Source organism: Sorex fumeus, unplaced genomic scaffold (assembly GCF_029834395.1).
Source record: "Sorex fumeus unplaced genomic scaffold, SorFum_2.1 ptg000037l, whole genome shotgun sequence".
NCBI classification, from domain to species: Eukaryota; Metazoa; Chordata; class Mammalia; order Eulipotyphla; family Soricidae; genus Sorex; species Sorex fumeus.
This window is the reverse complement of record NW_026606094.1, coordinates 23,777,143-23,795,516: the sequence shown is the minus strand read 5'-3', so window position 1 is coordinate 23,795,516 and position 18,374 is coordinate 23,777,143. Positions and strand designations below refer to the sequence as shown.

The following is an 18,374-nucleotide window of genomic DNA, read 5'->3' as shown; positions in this document are numbered from 1 at the left end:
TCCCCGGCTGAGGTGGGGGAACCAGATGTGGTACTGGGATCAAGCCAGGGTTGGCCACATGCAAGGCAAGTGCCTTAATCCTGTGCTCTCTCCCTGGCCTCTAACCATCCTTTTCTAAACATTCTCTTTTTTATTTTTAGGGGGAAAAGGGTACAAAGGGATATGGATTTATATTCTTAACCCATATGGAAAAACTGAAACAATCTGAGCTTATGTGCTTAAAATATACTTTTGTTTCTACAGAGAAAAATAATCTTTTGAAATATAAAAATAAATTTTTTTCTCTACCTTCTTGGCAGATACAGCTTTATTCCAATACAATGCCTTGCAGTGATATGACTGAAGTCAGAACAATGCCTTATTAAAACAATTAGAAAGGAACTTAATCATACCATTTTCAGATTGCCACCATTTATTTTCTCTATCTGGCTCGAAACTAGTGATGACATTCTCAATAGTGTGGCTGTTGGGTTGGGTGTATGGATCATATGGAAATCTGGAATCACAGATGAAGCATTTTTGTTCCCCCTGGAGAACAGCATCATTAAAATTAAAAATAGAGAACAGTAATTACTTATTGTTGATCCTAATTTAAAAACAAGCTGTGCTTACTATGTTTGTCTTAGAATCCAGCTAAGAATGAAAAAACAGGAAATAATAAGACATTATTTTCTTATCAATAGATGGTAAATGCAATAGCAAATAAAATTAAAATATCATCTATAAGTTTTATAAATTTATACATTTGTTTATCTGAAACCATATATGTTCTTTCATAGGTCAGATGATCTGGAAGATATTTTATATTATAGATAAATAATTAGTATGTTTTAGAATTACTTTCTGTAGTCATAAAAGAACATTTGGGGATATATGGGAATAGCAAAAAGGGTTGGAGCACATGTGGGAGATCCAAGTTCAAGTCCCAACACTGCATGCTCCTCAGAGAACTGCTAGAGCAACCCCTGAGCACTTAGTTGGGAGTTACACCTCAGCAAAATCAACAATAACAAAAAAAACAAATTAAAACATATTTGGCAAGAGGCCAAAGCGATAGCACAGTGGGTAGGGCATCTGCCTTATACGTGACCTACCCGGGTTCGATCCCTGGCATCCCATATGGTCCCCTGAGCACTGCCTGGAGTAATTCCTGAGTGCAAAGCCAGGAGTAACCCTTGAGCTCTGCTGGGTGTGACCCAAAAAAGGAAAAAAAATATTTGGCAAGAGATTAATGAAACAGCCACTTATTTAATGGCAACCATCATCTTTCTCAGGCATGTTTTTAGTAGGAAAGATTCATGACCAACATCTTTATATCACACTTAGTAAATTTTATGTTTGTTTGTTTGTTTGTTTGTTTTTTTGCTTTTTGGGTCACACCCAGCATTGCACAGGGGTTACTCCTGGTGGCTCAGGGGACCATATGGGATTCTGGGAATCGAACCCGGGTTGGCCGCGTGCAAGGCAAACCCTACCCGCTATGCTATCTCTCCAGCCCCAAATTTTATGTTTTTAATTAACTTCACAAGTATGGCCTACCCTCTTGCCTTACAAAATAGAAGAACTTATTAAAGAGATTTAAATAGTGTCCCTTAACATAATTTTTTCAAAGGATGTAACAGCCTACATGGGCTTTTGAGTTCACATTATATTTATTTATAGCTTTACTGAAAACTTCAAGAAAAGATTTCCCACAATTGCAGCTCGCTCAATTGTTCTTAGATAATATTTACAGGCATTTTGAAGAGCTTCTTTTGGCAAAGCTTTCAGAAAGTAGGTCCATTTACTATTAATCCTCATGATTGAAATTGCCTACAACAGCAAATATTCTTGAAACATAGCTTGACTTCAACACTCTACCTTGATATACTCTGCTCTAGTTACACTGTGTACTTGCCATTCCTAGAACACCAAGGATTCTCTTTCTTGGAGTCTTGACATGCATAATTCTCCCTCATCTGACTCCCTAAAACATTCTCATCCCTTACTGTACTTTCCAGTCCTTTCAGGTTCCTTTAAATGTCATCATTTCAGAGAAACTTTCTTGACTACCTTATCTAAATTTCTATTACTTCCGACCCTGGTGATGTTCTGCCACTCTCGATCTCTTGCTTAACTTTTTATATTTTTTAAGTCATAATTTCTATTTGAGACTATTTTATACAGTTATTACATTATGTAGACTATCTTCATCATTGTAATTTAAGCTGAGTGAGGACATGGGCCTTGTTTTATCATTGTGGTGACTGGCATTTAGAGATGTTTATGAAATCTAGTGAAATAATGAATGACATTGATTATTATTTCAGTTGGGCTCTCAAAATAAACCGGTTCTCTTTACTGGCCATAATAAACTTTATACTTGAAGAAAATTAAGACATCCTTCAAAAATTAAGGCAGAATGAAAGTGAAGTCAATTCTATGCATAGGGAAACTTGTCCCACATTTGTCCTAAAGGAGCAGCAGAAGTGCTTTATTCCATCTAAAGATGTCAACACATCAAAATATTTCTGATAATTTAATGGAAATGATTGGCAAAATTCTTGACTTATAGGCATGTGGTTCATTTTTCTTAAGATATCTTAGGAGCGTGGTCTTTGATGGGTCGGCTACAGAGGATACCCACATTGTAAACAAAATGTGTGTACCCAGTTTGGTTCAAGAATAGGTCAGGTTTGACTTGAAGCTTCAGAAGAGAATGGTTCACTTGTAGCTCTTAGGTAACAAGTGGGAAAAGTCATCCCCACGATCCATGAATATTCATGTAGACTAATACCTGTGTTATTACCTAGAATATTGTGCCAGCCTGAAGATAATTTTGATATTTTTGTTGGAAGCACTATGATTGGTAAGATATCTGTGGGTCTCTAGAAGTCTCTGAGGTTTAATTTCCTGCTATTTGTGGAAGTGTCATTTTGAGACCACAAGGACATCTGTTTATTTATTTAGTTTTGGTTAAGTTTTTCTTTTCTTTTTGGGTCACACCTGGTGATGCACAGGGGTTACTCCTGGCTCTGCACCCAGGAATTAGTCCTGGTGGTGCCGGGGACCGTATGGGATACTGGGAATCCAACCCAGTTGGCCTGTGCAAGGCAAATGTCCTACCCACTGTGCTATTGCTCTAGTTTTTCTTTTTGAGGCAACAACTGATAGTTTTTGGGAGCCACTCTCAGTGGTACTCTGGGGGATTGTGCAATGCTAGGGTTATATCCAGGAGTATCAATTTTTAAATTATTGTCATACTATATTGACTCATGACAAGTAGGCAGTTGTCAGGGTTTGAAGAAGATAGATGATGTGGGTGCTACCAGATATAATTAGTTCAGTGATTTGAGAGTCATCCACCCTACCTGGCTTGGATTCAAGCATTTCCTTGCTCATGCGGATAATCTTCTTCCTTTACAACTATGTTCCAAACTTGGAACTGTGTTAAGCACCCAAATATGGCTTCCATTTATTTATAATCATCTTTTTCTACTATAAACCAATTAGAATACAAAACATTTCCCAGAGACACCCATGGGTTGCCTTAGAAGAACAATACATGGAAAAGCCTGGACCTCCAACTTTAGGCTTCTGTCCAACTTCCTTCCCTGAACATCCTCTTATTTAAGGGTTGACGTGATTGCCTCTGACTTTCAGCAGGTATGATACTCAGAGGACCTTGGATTCTTTTGTGCTCCTGAAGAACAGGAAAGGAAAAAAATCTGGAAAGCAGCTGGTCTTTTCCTAAAACTGGTCTTGAAGTAGGGAAAAAATAAACCAGAAAACTATGTCCACACTGGGATTTGTTGTTGTTTTAGGGCCACATACTGTGGTGCTGAGGAATTACTCCTGACTACAGTGCCAGGCTCAGGGGTCACTCCTGGAGATGTTTGGGGGACCTTTCATGGTGTTGAAGATTGAACCCGGGTCAGTCACACACAAGGCAATTGCCCTACCTGATGTAATATCTCTCTAATCCCCACATTGGGGTTTTATAGTTTTCATAAAACACCATATTTAAATGGCATCATGAGGCTGATGTCTAATCAATTCAAAGCCCTACAGCCTCTCTATTTCTAAAACAGAACAACTCATGTTCAGCTCAATAGGACCATCACACATCAATTATGTCCATTCTATGGCAGTAATCTAAGTCAGATTATCAGACAGTGTAACAGTAATTCCCTTTAAAGATTGAACCCCCCAAATAATTTTGCCTAATTCTAAAGGTAAAAAGAAATCTTCCCTACTTTCTACATAGTCAAGGTTTCCTGGACTTGGAGTTGTAAGCCCAATGTCTCTGACATTCAAGAAGAAGTGTTGTGTGGATAATCCCAGAAGTACTTGAGACACTTTCCATCATTGTTATATTCCCCAACAGGAAAAACAAACCAACCCACCTCAAGGTAGCTGAGGATGCAGTATTTCTGGACTCCACTGAGCCCGCAAGTGGAAGAGGCTGAGAGCTGATCACCACGGCCCACTAGGAGGTTGCCAGTGGGGGGACGGCAGGCACCCATGTTGCATTCCTCTTGATCTTTGGTGTAACTGAGTAACCCTTGAATATAACAGAAACAGCAACATATAAAGCAGCCTTACAGCAGCACAAGGTCCAAGGGAACACCTGGGTAATGTGGAACACTAATAATCGTGAATTTGTAATACCAGTTCTGCTTCTAAGTAATGCTCTAGTCATGGAGGCAGGAAATTTCTAAGCTGGAAGTGTAAAGTTGGAAGTTTATACCATCCTTGTTCATGTCTTTACCTGGGCCAGACTGCAGCCAGTGGCAGTGACAAGGCTGACACCAGGGCTTCTGGCTAGGATCAGCTCTCTGGTATAATTCATGCTCAGAACCTTTCCCTGGGGTGAGTTTGAAGCCTGATTTTGCGGGGGTGGAGGGGGGGGCAGCACGCTGGTCCATCTCTACTTCTCTCACACTCTTATTCTTCAGGCAACTGTCTTAATAAATTACGGATACACAAATCTCTGTTTTAGAATCTGCTCATAGGAAACTTGATTTGAGACAACTTTTACTTACTGGAAATTCTCTGGGTTATTTTAGGGCAAGTAACAAAAATATTTATATAACCCAAGGAAGGAAAACCCAAAATCTGCCTTTTGTACATGTTCCTACCTCTAAAAATGTTGACAGGGGTATTTAAGAAATATTTGGGAAATTCTTTCTTTTTAAAAAATATAAATCCACAGACCCCCCTTCACAGCCTAATTTGTAGGGCTTTGATATGTTATGGAACAAATCATGCATCCTTGGGACAAAGAGAGAAATAAAGTTGTATATCTCACTGCATAGGTCTGGATAATCCATGGGATTCAACAGATGGGCTGCCATGAAGAGATTCAAGTAGAAGGGGGGTAAGATAATTACTGGGATCACTATCTCAATTGCAATTTCAATTCTCCACTTTACTTTTCATCTGTAGCCTCTTGAGCTAATATCCTTAAATCTCAATTTAGAAAATAATTTAAAATCTCTGTTTTAAAATGTTAAATTTTGAGATAAGACAGCTGCTAAATGTCCACGGAGAAAATGAGGTGAAAAGGGTTTGCTGAACCATTTCCTCCTTGTAAGCTTTGTTCTTTGATGTTAAAGCTGTATTTTTAAAAGTCATTACATATTAATAGCTTTGTTTGTTGGTAGATTTAATAAAACAACTAAAAGTCTTTGGGCGGGGGAGGAAAGAGACATTAAGCTAACACACCTGCTAAGTAAAATGCAGACACAGTGTGAATCCACTGAATATTTTTTTGACAGATATGTATAGAACGGGCTGTATTTATTATTTTGAAAGGTTTACTTGAGGATCTGAAGACACAGTACAGGAGGTAAGGCACTTGCCTTGCATGGAGCTGTGGCAGCTGTAGCCTTGATTGAAATCCCTGGCACCATCAGGGTTCATTTTTGATCAGAGAGCCATAAACACCGAGGACAACTTGTCATGGCTCAACCCCTGCCTTCCAAGTTAGAATTCAACAGTATATCTTTTTAAAATGGAAATAAAATATTAGAATTCTCTTTGATTCTCAAGATCATAATTTAGATACCAGTTTTTTATTTAATTGACATTAGGGTAATAGACATGGTAATTTTGTAGAAATAAAATATCTTCTGGATAGAAAGGCAAAGGAATTAGAATAATTAAAACCATTTTGGAAATTACCCCACCTTATATTAAAGTTTAAAGTTTTCAATAAGCAATCAAGTTTACAATAAATAAGAGTGTTCTATTGGTGAAGCAATAGAATGATGTATCAGCGCAACAGAAAAAAGGAATTCACACAAACATGCCTGGCTGATTTTCAAGGTGCAAAGACAATTCAATAGAGGCTGATGAACATTTTTAGTAAATGGGTGCTGGAATATCTCTAGGGGAAATAAAGAATTACAGCTAGAATCTCACACCTTACACAAATGTTAATCTGAAATAGACCATGGATATAAATGTAAAGTATCAAACCACTAAGCTATTAAAATACTGTAGTACTGTAGCACTGTCCTCCCTTTGTTCATCAATTTGCTGGAGTAGGCACCAGTAACATCTCCATTGTGAGACTTGTTACTGTTTTTGGCATATGGGACACACCACAGGGAGCTTGCCAGGCTCTGCTATGTGGGTTGGATACTCTCAGGAGAAAATCTTGGGGACTGAATTACATGAAGAATTTGTAGAATTGACAGCAAGAATACACACTGTAAGATACCACTGGGGACTGGGGAGATAGTGCAAAGAGATAGGAGCCATGCTTTGCATTCAATGGTTCGGAGTTCTATGCACGGCACTTCTGGAAATGAGAATAGCCCCTGAGGACTTACAGTTGTGGGGCAACAGAGAAAGAAGACAGGAAAGAAAGAAGGAAAAAAAAAGGAAAAATTGGGCCTCATATAAAGAAATGATTTTTTCTAAGAAAGTACTGTGAAAGGGAGCCACAGACTGGAGGAGAATAACAGCAAAGCATATGTCGGTCCATGAACTTGATCTACAAAAAACTCTCAAAACTTAATATTTAAAAAACCAGATCCAAATAAAAAATGCAAAGCAGTATGAATAAACATTTTACTGAAAATATGGAAAGTCAGTGACCAGAACAATAGTACCATAGGTAGGGCATTTGCCTTGCACGTGACTGACTGGGTTCAATCCCTAGCATCCCATATGGTCCCATGAGCATTGTCAAGAGTAATTCTGAGTGCAGAGCCAGGAGTAAGCCCAGGAGTGGCCCCATCTCCCCCTCTTCAAAACAGATGGAAAGTCATCCCCTAAAAAGATGTTCAACATCACTGGTTAGTAGGGAGTTGTAAATAAAAACCACAATGACATATCACTGACTACCTAACAGAATGACAAGAATACAAATAATGATAAAACCAAATGATAGAGAGATTATGGTGAAAAGGGTCACCAATAAACTGCTAGTGGGAACATCAAATGAAACAAGGGAACAATAAGAAATTCTATAATTGTGTATACTGGGACCAGAGAGATAGTATCGCTGGTAGGGCACTTGTCTTGCATGTGGCTGACCTGGTTTTGATCTCCAGCACCACATACGATCCCCTGAGTCTGACCAGGAGTTATTCCTGACCTCAGAGTCAAAAGTAATCCCTGAGAATCACTGAGTGCGATCCCAAAATATAAAAAAAAGCAATCAATCCAGAAATTGCAAGCTGGGGGACATGATTCAAGTGGTAGAGGACATGCTTTGTGTGTGATGAAGACCCTGAATTCAATTCCTTGCTCCTCTTGGTCCCCAGCACCACCAGGTACAGTACTATAATGATAAAAAAAATCTAGTTATTGTACTCCTAGGCATTTATTCCAAGAACTTAAAGTTATGTTCATGAAAATTCAGTATGTGAATCTATAGCATATTTCTATTGCATATAGCATAATCTATAGCAAATAGTATATTGTGCTGCGATAGCACAGTGGTAGGGCATTTGCCTTGTGCGCAGCCAGCCCGGCCAAGCTGGGTTTGATTCCTCCGCCCCTCTTGGAGAGCTGGCAAGCTACCAAGAGTATCTCACCCGCACGGCAAAGCCTGGCGAGCTACCCGTGATGTATTCAATATGCCAAACACAGTAACAACAAGTCTCACAATGGAGACGTTACTGGGCCCACTGGAGCAAATCAATGAAGAATGGGAGGACAGTGACAGTGGCAAATAGCATATTTATTTGAAATAGCTCTAAACTGAAAACATAGACACCCTTCAATGGCAAATCGTTAAACAAAGTGAGGCACATCCACACCATGCATTGGTATTTAGGAATAAATCTGTGATACAGGCAACAACTTGGATGAATCTTAATTTGGATGATTTTTTTTAAAAAGTCAATCTAAAAGGTTACATACTACATAATTTTATTCCTTGAAAGAAATAGATTGGTAGCTATTAGGGGTTAGAGAGAGAAGATTGTATATAAAAAAAAAGTACTAGGGTGGGACTGGATTGATAGTAGTGGATAGAGTGCTTGCCTTATACATGGCCAATCCAGGTTGAATTCTCAGAACCCCATATGAGTCTGCCAGAAATGATCCTTAAGTGCAGAGCTAAGAGTAAGCCCTGAGCACAGCTGGATGTAGCCCAAAAACAACAATGAGAAAAGTTCTAGGGATCCTTGAGGTGTCTTAACTTGGCAATGGTCACATGAATCTATATGGGTTATATATGTGCACAAAGTTAAACATTTGCGCCCCAACTCAAGAACTGACGCATGTAAAACTGGTGAAATTTGACTAAGATAAGTAAGTTCTATGAAGATCAAATTCCTGGTTGTGATGTTGTGTGATATTTATGCTAGATGTTACTTTCTATCAAGAGAAGCAGACAAAGGATAGATAGGATCTCTCTATTATTTCTTACTAACCTTATCGAACCTGCAACTATCGCAAAAGAAGAGCAAATACCTAAACAATTGTTTCTCTTTGAAAAATCATGCCATGAACTTCTAAGCCAAGGAAGTCCCACACTAAAATAACACACAGGGTATGTTTCAAAAATTTCTCTTATGCTTTTTTCCTTGAGATTTATAACCAGACCTGATTTCAGTAGAAGGCATAAAAGGGATGAGACTATAATGAAAGAGAACTTCCATCCTTTGAAACAAGACTGGTTTCTCTTGTTTTCTTGCTCAAAAACCTATGGTTTTTGTTGCTTTTGTTTGCATTTTGGGACACAGTCAGCAGTGCTTAGGGGCTATTCCTGGCTCAGAGCTCAGGTGTCTGAGTGAGTTGTGAGTACAACTCTTGGTTGTACTCACAGGACCATATGGTACTAAGGGTCAAACCTGGGGCCTCCCGCATGTCAAGCATATATTCCAAAGTGCTATCTCGAGCTCCAAAGTAAATATTTTTCCCCTAGAATGGAATTCTTAAATATTACATACACCCCCAATTATATTTGTTAATAAAAGATAATATTCTCTTTTTGTTTATTTTATTTTGGGCTCCTTATGGCCGACCTGAGTTCGATTCCTCTGCCCCTCTCTGAGAGTCCGGCAAGCTACCAAGAGTATCTTGCCCGCACAGCAGAGCCTGGCAAGCTACCGTGATGTATTTGATATGCCAAACACAGTAACAACAAGTCTCATGATGGAGACGTTACTGGGCCCGCTCGAGCAAATCGATGAACAACGGGAGGACTGTGACCGTGATTTTGGGCTCCATGTCCTCAATGATCAGGACTTACTCCTGGCTCTGTGCTCAGGGATCAGGGTTAGCCCTCTGCAAGGCAAGTGCCTTAATCCCTGTATAATCTTTCTGGTTCCAAGATAATGTTTTTCTGTGTACACACAGTCTCTATATAAAATATATACTAAGTTGGTCATTTTGTGATTATTATCAGGCATTAGAAGTACTTAGAGTATTTAAATTTAATAGTTAACATAAATTCTACAACTTAATTTATTTTTCTAAATTATAATTGTACAACATAATTTATTTTTTCTGATAAATTGCCATATGCAAATTTGAACAGAGAATTTTCCTGTTGTCTGTCTCACTGAAAAGTTATTACTCTGTCACAGTGACTCAATAAAATAAAAAATTAAAAAAAGATTATTACTCTGGAGCAGAGAAACAACTCTCTCTCTCTTTTTTTTTCTTTTTGGGTCACACCCGGTGATGCACAGGGATTACTCCTGGTTCTGCACTCAGGAGTTACTCCTGGCGGTGCTCAGGGAACCATATGGGATTCTGGGAATTGAACCATGGTCAGCCGCGTGCAAGGCAAATGCCCTACCTGCTGTGCTATCTCTCCAGCCCCTGGAACAACTCTCTTTTTCTTTAAGAGATATATGTGAAGAAAGATAATGGCAACATATTTTATATTTTATTGTTTAATATTCTTAGATGGCTAACACGGGCTTTTCCTTTTATTTACCCAACAAAATATCCCCAGATCTCCTTTAGAATAGGGATCTAGGATAAATAGCTAATTAGAAGTTTGGTTCTAATAAACAGACTTTTCAAAAAGAGTTCAGGTATGGGGCCACACCAATAATACAGAGTATAGGGTGCTTGCTTTGCATGCAACCATGCAGCTTTGTGACCATGGTTAGTTCTCTGGCATTCCATATTGTCCCTGAGCACAGATTCAGAGCTAGGAGTAAGCCCTAGCACTGCCAGGTGTGTGTGTGTGTGTGTGTGTGTGTGTGTGTGTGTGTGTGTGTGTGTTGGGGGTGGGTGGGGAGAGGAGGAACCAACAAGGTCAGGTATAAAATCTCAGTTAGTGTTATGTGTGGATTAACTATGACTTCTCTTCCAGGGATTTGTTCTTTTAGACAAGTTCCATCCTGAATTCTTTTATTGGAATTGTTGCCTTAGAGATTTAACATGTTTTAAAACCTGACTTGGCCAAACATGTTTTGATCAGGTGTAGATTTTTTTTCAGAAATAATGCTTCAAGATTAGGGGAATTGAACTCCTATTCAATATCATAAGAGTAAATATGAACTTCTGATCTAAAACACTTGGCAAAAATGAAGCTAAAACATAAGTTGTTAAAGCTTCATGTCTGAACATAGATTCAGCAATATCCTTCCTGTGTTGAAGTTTTTAGATTACTTAGTGGTCACACTACAACAGATTGGAATTATAATTCATATGTTCTTCAAACTGACATAGAATTTAAATATTGATCATTACTAAACTGAATCAAATATATATGGTAATTTAGAGAAAATGCATAGCACTTTTTTTATAAAGTGAGAAATAATTTTGTAGAACTAAAGTTTGGAATGCAAGTTCTCTGCTTAGTTATTTTGTATATTCTTATTATTGTAATAATTCTCTTAGACATATGAGGTTTTTTATTTCTTTTTGGTTTGGGAGACATACCCGGCTGTGCTCAGGGCTTATTTTTGACTCTGTGCTCAGGGGGTCACTCCTGGAAGTACTTGGGGGACTATATGTGGTGCCAGGGATAGAAACCAGGTCAGCTGTGTGTTAGGCAAGTACCCTACCTGCTGTACTATCTCTCTGGTTTCAGTGAGCTTTTTCATACACACACACACACACACACACACACACACACACACACATTATGGTTCACTTCAGAATTTTGGAGGTTATAAATTTTGGGACTCACACATTATTTTATAAGAAAACACATAAAATGCACATAGACAAGGCTTCCTCTTGATTTCCAGTTTGCAAACTTGGGTTCAATGCACATTTTACCTTTTTATGGTTCTTTTTTCCTTATCTCCTTTATTCATACTCAAGAATAAAATGTTAAAATAGATAGGCTACAATTTTATATAAATGTCTATAGTTGAAGACAAATCAGAAAATGCCCATGCTGGTGGTGTGAGGATCACATGGCTCGTAGTTAATTATGGGCCACTCAAGAGATTCGGATGTCCAGAACAAGCTTAGGTTTGGAAATCCAGGTCTACTGCAGAAAGGTCTTCCCTGCCTACGCTAATTTAGGTGTTCTGTTTTGTTTTGTTTTGGAGTGGGGGAGCATATTCATTTGTGCTGAGGCTTGTTCTTGGCCCTGCACACATGGATCACTCCTGGTGTGGTTCAGGGGATCAGATGGGGTGCAGGTGAGCAAACCACAGAAGGCTACTTGCAAGGCACATACTCTACCCACTGTACTGTCTTTTTGTCCTCATATTTGAGCTTTGAGGAAAGAGGGGTGCGGGTGTCCTTATTGAGGATGATTGTCTGAGCAATGGGGAATAGATGTTTAGGCAAGAGATGAATAAAAGGCAAAGGCCCTCCCGTTGTTTATCGATTGCTCGAGCGGGCCCAGTTACTGTCTCCATTGGAGACTTTGTTGTTACTGTGTTTGGCATATCGAACACATCACGGGGAGCTTGCCAGGCTCTGCCGTGCGGGCGAGATACTCTCGGTAGCTTGCCAGGCTCTCCGAGAGGGGCGGAGGAATCGAACTCGGGTCGGCATGTTGGCTGCGTGCAAGGCAAACGCCCTACCGCTGTGCTATTCCTCTGCCCTAAGAGATGAATAAGGTATTTTAAAATTATTTACTTATTTATTTTGCTGTTTTGGGTCACACCCAGCAGTGCCCAGGGGTTGTTCCTGGCTCTGCTCTCAGGAATTACTCCCAGCGGTGCTCGGAGGACCATATGGAATGCCAGGGATCGGGTTGGCCGCTTGTACGGCCAACACCCTCCCCGCTGTCCTATCACTCCAAGTAAGGCATTTTCGAGTGGGTAAGGAGGTTGCTTCTGATTCTAATTTCTGGCTTAGGCTCAAAAAGTATGTATATCCCAGACTAATGGAAATTAAAATGACTCTTCTCTATCTGAGGCCCATTTAAATTTCATAGTTCTTTCATAGTTCTTGTGGGGTCAGACAAATGAGTCTCCATGCCCCTAGGCTTGTGGTTCACTTTTCCACAAGACTAGGAAAGTATTTTTTTTCCCTAGGCAGGAAATTTTCAACAACAAAAAGCCTTAACAGTCAAGAGCTATTCTTCTTGTCTGCATCACTAGCAAATCTAACTGGGAAATGACCTCTGGTTTTGGGGAGTGTAAAACAAAAGAAATTCTTAAAGTTTGCTGTTGTGAAGGAATTCAGCATGAATTTTTGAAGGTTCTAAACAATGCAGTTGGTGTTCAGCAACCCAAAGCAGGCTGTTCGGGAAAATTGAGGATCAAAGAGAGAACTTGTTGGAACCAACTTCCCTATGACTAATGTAAGTGATCCTCAGCTTCTTGAAGAAAACTGAGCCAAGGCGAATCTGGCTGGTTGGCTTAGGGCTACTGCTTACTTGGAAGATGGAAACTGGCTTATAAAACATAAGACCTCACGACTGGGATAGGGGCTTCATTCTAAGGAAAGCTATTTTTAAAATTAAAATGATCTGGGAACCAGAGAGGCAGCACAGGGGTAAGGCACTCACCTTCCATATGACCCTCCCAAGTTTGATCTCTGGACTTCACACAGTCCCCTGAGCACTGCCAGGAGTGATCATTGAGCAAAGAACCAGGACAGCCCTGAGCAACATTGAGCAACACCAGCTGAACCTCTCTCACCCTCCTTTCCCCACCACCGTCGCCCCTCCCCAAATCCATTCTGTTTGCAAATTAGGAATCTAAAAATATTTTTCACTTTTGTATATTAGTTTTCTCATTTACTGCTGATAATATTCTATAAAATAGTGATAGAAATAGCTATGTGTGGAGCCTATCTGTATTTGAGTAAAAATTTATAGTTGTTTGACACATTGACACAACAGAGTATAGAAACCCCCAGTAGTCAAAAATATGATTATATTTTAAAACTAGCACAGTGGGTAGGGCGTTTGCCTTGCACGCAGCCAACCTGACCGACCAGAGTTCGATTCCTCTGCCCCTCTAGGAGAGCCCAGCAAGCTACCTAGAGTATCTAACCCACATGGCAAAGCCTGGCAAGCTACCCATGATGTATTGAATATGCCAAACACAGTAACAACAAGTCTCACAATGGAGACGTTACTGGGCCCACTTGAGCAAATCGATGAACAATGGGAGGACAGTGCTACAGGACAGTGCTACAGTGCTACAGTAAATATGCAGTACAAGGAGAAAATAGATTGTCACAATCATGACTCACCAAGGTGCAGAAGAATGGTTAGTTGAAATTGCATTCTTTGGTCAGGAAATTATTAAATTCAATTCGGCTAAGTAAAAAAAAAAAGGTTAAAGTCAGTTATTGACAGAATCAGTTAAGAGTTAGCAATTTTTAGCGATAAAATTTTTTTTCTGATGGTTTTTATTATTTGGTTCATAAAAGTAGCATAGTGCCCACTTTCTTTCAAAATAAAGAATATTAGGGCTGACAAGAGAGTACAAAGGCTATGGTGGTGATCTCATATGCAGTTGCTGTTATGACACTGACTTAAAGACCAGCACCCTACCTGGTCCATCAATCACTGCTGGATGTGGCCTTTGAGCATCACTAGGTTCCCGCAAACCAAAAATAAAGACATCAATAAAAAAAGAATCTCAAAGGGCTGGTGCATGATTTGCATGCCGGAGGCCTAGGTCAAGTCCACAGATATTTGAGCACCAAAATCTATGGTCCTAAAGTACCTCTGGGTTCCAAGATAAAAGCAAGAAAAAAATGATGTGATATTGCTTCATCAACATATGCCAAACATACTTACTATAGCAACAAATTTTTACATCAGTGAATTTTAACCCACTGAGATATATTGGGCTTTCTTGGGCTTCCATAGACCAAAGATGTGTTCCTTTTGCTCATTTGACCTTCCTCTTCTAGGTAGAGAGTCCCCCCAAAGCATTGATGAGGGTATCCCTTTTGGGAGTATATATCAGACCTCACTGGGTAGGATGAAAGAAGATAAAATGACATTCCTCACCAGTATCTTTTTCTTTTTCTTTTCTTTTCAAACTTGACTTTCAGTTTTTATTTTAATTTCAAAAATTTCCCCATTTTTATTGAGAAACGGTGCTTTACAATAGTATTACCTATAGTTTTGTGCGTATATCACTCCAACACCACATCTACCAACAGAGTACCTACTTCTCTCCACCAATATTCCATGGATGTATCTCCCTAAGTAAATTCAGTTTTGTTGACAAAATCTCCAATTCTGTTACCTCTGGCCATTTGTTGCTCTCTTACCTTGTATGTTTATATCCCACATAAGAAAGATAATTCTGTATCTATTTCTTTCTTTCTGACTTCACTCAGTATGATGCACTCTAGCTCCATGCACATGGTGGCAAAGTATATAATTTCATCTTTTTATAGCTGCATAGTATTCCAATATATATATATATATATATATATATATATATATATATATATATAAAACACGGCTTCTTCATCCAGCTATCTGTGCTGGACATTTGGGTTGTTTCCATATCCTGACTGCAATACTAAGTGCTGCAACGAACATAGGCCACACCAGTATCTTAAATTGCTGTGAATACCTATCAGGAATCCATAATGGTACCTTAGGAAGGCTGAACCAGAACCTGAGCACTTTTCTAGTTGATGGGGACCAGGAAATCTCCCGATCCTAATGTCCTATATTCAGAACTCCTGCCCTTTGTTTCAGAAAATCAGATAGATTAGCAATGTGGTTTCCATTTTGATAACAATGGGAAATAAGATTAAATTTTGAAAAGAAAATATTTTTCATAACCAAGGAAACAGAATTGTTTGAGATGATGAGCTATGAGTAGTGAGGTTGGAATTCATGGAGGTGCTGAGCACTGCCTGGGAAAGTCTTTAGCATTTCTGTGTCTTCCACGGGGAATCCATTCAGGGGCAGTATTTCAAACTGACTATTTCCTATTATAACCCAAGGGCTCTCACTCTTGGAGTTGGAGAGATAGTACAGCATGTAGGGCACTTGCCTCACACACTGCCAACAAGACATCAATCCTGGCACCACATATGTTCCCCTGAGCCCCACCAGGAGTGCTCTCTGAGCACTGAGTCAGTAGGAAGCCTTGAGCTCCATTGGGTGTGGCCCCCAAACAAAACCGGTCAAACAAGTAAAACAAAATCTCCTGCCTGGGTGAGGTGGAGGGATGCAGATTGCAGAATCCCCAGGATTTAGATTTCAAGAGGAGGCGGAGCAACAGAGCTTGGTGCTGACTGCAGGCATGAAAGAATATGTAGGTGTCTTGTGCAGAGCATTAGTGGTGGGATGGGGGTGAGGACAGAGCTTCCTGATTATCACAGCTCATGACAGAAATAAGATTTTGGGAATTTTCTCAATCCGTATAAAAATTGTCTTTAAGCAATACTAAAGGTTGTGAAAGAAAAATGTGAACTTCAGCATAAGTCAGCTGAATTCCCCAACAACCTACCCCAACGTAGAGCAGCAAGAAAAATGACAACATCCTACCCTGGACTAGAACAGAAGCCATCCTCTTGTTAGGAACTGTGTAAGGGTGAAGAAAGAATGCCCAGAGTCATCCCCTTGACTGCACCTTGGAAACAGCAGGGAAGACTGAATACCTTCTTTGAAACTGGATGTATAGGTGGCGGGAGAAAGAAGCTGGGGGTAAGGCGCTTCCCTTGTATGCAGGTGACCAGGGTTCCATCCCTGGCACTGCATATGGTTTTTTAAGCACTACCAGAAGGGACCTGAGTACAAACACAGGAGTAAGCCCTGAATACTGCTGGGTGTGGTCCCCAAACAAACAAAGAAAAATGCATAAATTGTATTTATGACTGTATATAAACTTGGTTTCATTTGGGGGGTGCACACCCTATGGCATTCAGGGGCCACTCCTGCTGCTGCTTGGATAGACCACGTAATGATGTGGATCAAACCCAGGTTTGTACATTCGAAGCATGTGCTCCAGTCCTTTGAGCCATCTCTCCAGCCCTAGATATGTATTTATTATGATAAAACACACAGAAAAGTTGCCACTTTAAATTGTACAGTTCCAAAATTCCATGGTTGTGCAACCAACTCCAGAACACTTTAATCTTGCAAAATACATTCTATGCCCATTAAATAATTTTTTTCTTTTTTCAGTTCCCCACCCCCACGTCCCCCAACCCCCGCCCCCATGGTAGTAGTCATAGACCATGGCCATTACACTCTCTGTCTCTATAAATCTGACTACTCAAGGCACCTAAGTGGACTCATATAGAATTTATCTTTTGTTTTTAAATTAATTATTTTATTATTTTATTTTTATTATTTTAACGAATCACTATGAGATAGTTACAGATTTACAAACTTGCACGATTACATTTCGGTAATACAATGTTTGGGTACCTATCCCTCCTCCCCTGCCTATTCTCCATCACCAATGTTTCCAGTATCCCTCCTGCCACCCCCAACCCTTCCTCCCCACCCTGTCTCTGTGGCAGGCACATTCCCTCTTACTCTCTCCTTTTCAGTGGTCTGGTTTACAATACAGTTACTAAGCGGCCATCATGTTTGGTTTATAGTCTACTTTCAGCACATATCTACCATCCCAAGCAAGTCCTCCAATCATCATTTACTTAGTGGTCCCTTCTCTATTCCCGCTGTGTTTTCCCCCAGCATATGAGATCAACTTCCAAGTCGTGGAACTATCCTCCTGGCCCTTATCTCTACTATCCTCAGGTTGTTAATATCCTTTATATTCTACATATGAGTGCAGTCATTCTATGTCTGTCCTTTCTTTCTGACTCATTTCACTTAGCAAGATACTCTCCATGTCTATCCACTTATATACAAATTTCATGATTTCATCTTTTCTAACAGTTGCATTGTGTTCCATTGTGTAGATATACCAAAGTTTCTTTACCATCTCACACCACAGAGATTGGCACACATCTCTGATAAAAAGAACAATAGCAACCGGTGTTGGTGGATATGGGGAGAAGGGGGTTCTCTTTCATTGCTGATGGGAATGTCAACTGGTCCAGCCTTTTTGGAAAACAATATGGACGTTTCTCAAAAAACTAGAAATTGAGCTCTCATTTGACCCAGCAATACCACTTCTGGGAATATATCTTGGAGATGCAAAAAAGTACAGTAGAAATGACATGTGCACTTTATTGCAGCACTATTTACAATATTTACAATAGCCAGAATCTGGAAAAAACTGAATGCCTGAGAATTTATCTTTTGGAAACTGGCCTTTTTCACTTTTCATAGTGCCCTTAAAGCTCATCCATGCTGCATCAGGCATCAAAGTTGTCTTCCTTTTTTTTAACAGCCAAAGAATATTTCATTGTAGGTGAATGAAAAACTTGTGGAGATTTTTAAACTATTAGCACTCAGACTGAACACAGACCAGTAAAATCAAAGTTGCTTATGTGGTAGAATCTACATGCCCATGTACTTCAGGTGCTCCCCAAAAATTCTAACCCACTGGCAGCACACAAGCATCTCACACTCATTGTTTTATATCATGTACCGGTTTTCCTCCTGG

At 39.7% G+C, this 18,374-nt stretch overlaps 1 protein-coding gene across 1 annotated transcript in view; it reads right to left on the bottom strand.

Annotated features, from left to right (window-relative positions):
- Positions 1–14,104, bottom strand: part of LAMB4 (laminin subunit beta 4) — a 108,288-nt gene extending 94,184 nt beyond the window's left edge. The window contains exons 1-3 of the mRNA XM_056118553.1: positions 14,071–14,104; positions 4,386–4,543; positions 393–528 (exon numbers count right to left, since the gene is read on the bottom strand). Of these exons, the coding sequence (XP_055974528.1) occupies positions 393–528; positions 4,386–4,543; positions 14,071–14,104 (328 nt within the window). The remainder of the gene's footprint in view (positions 1–392; positions 529–4,385; positions 4,544–14,070) is intronic.
- Between the last annotated feature and the right edge of the window lie 4,270 nt (positions 14,105–18,374).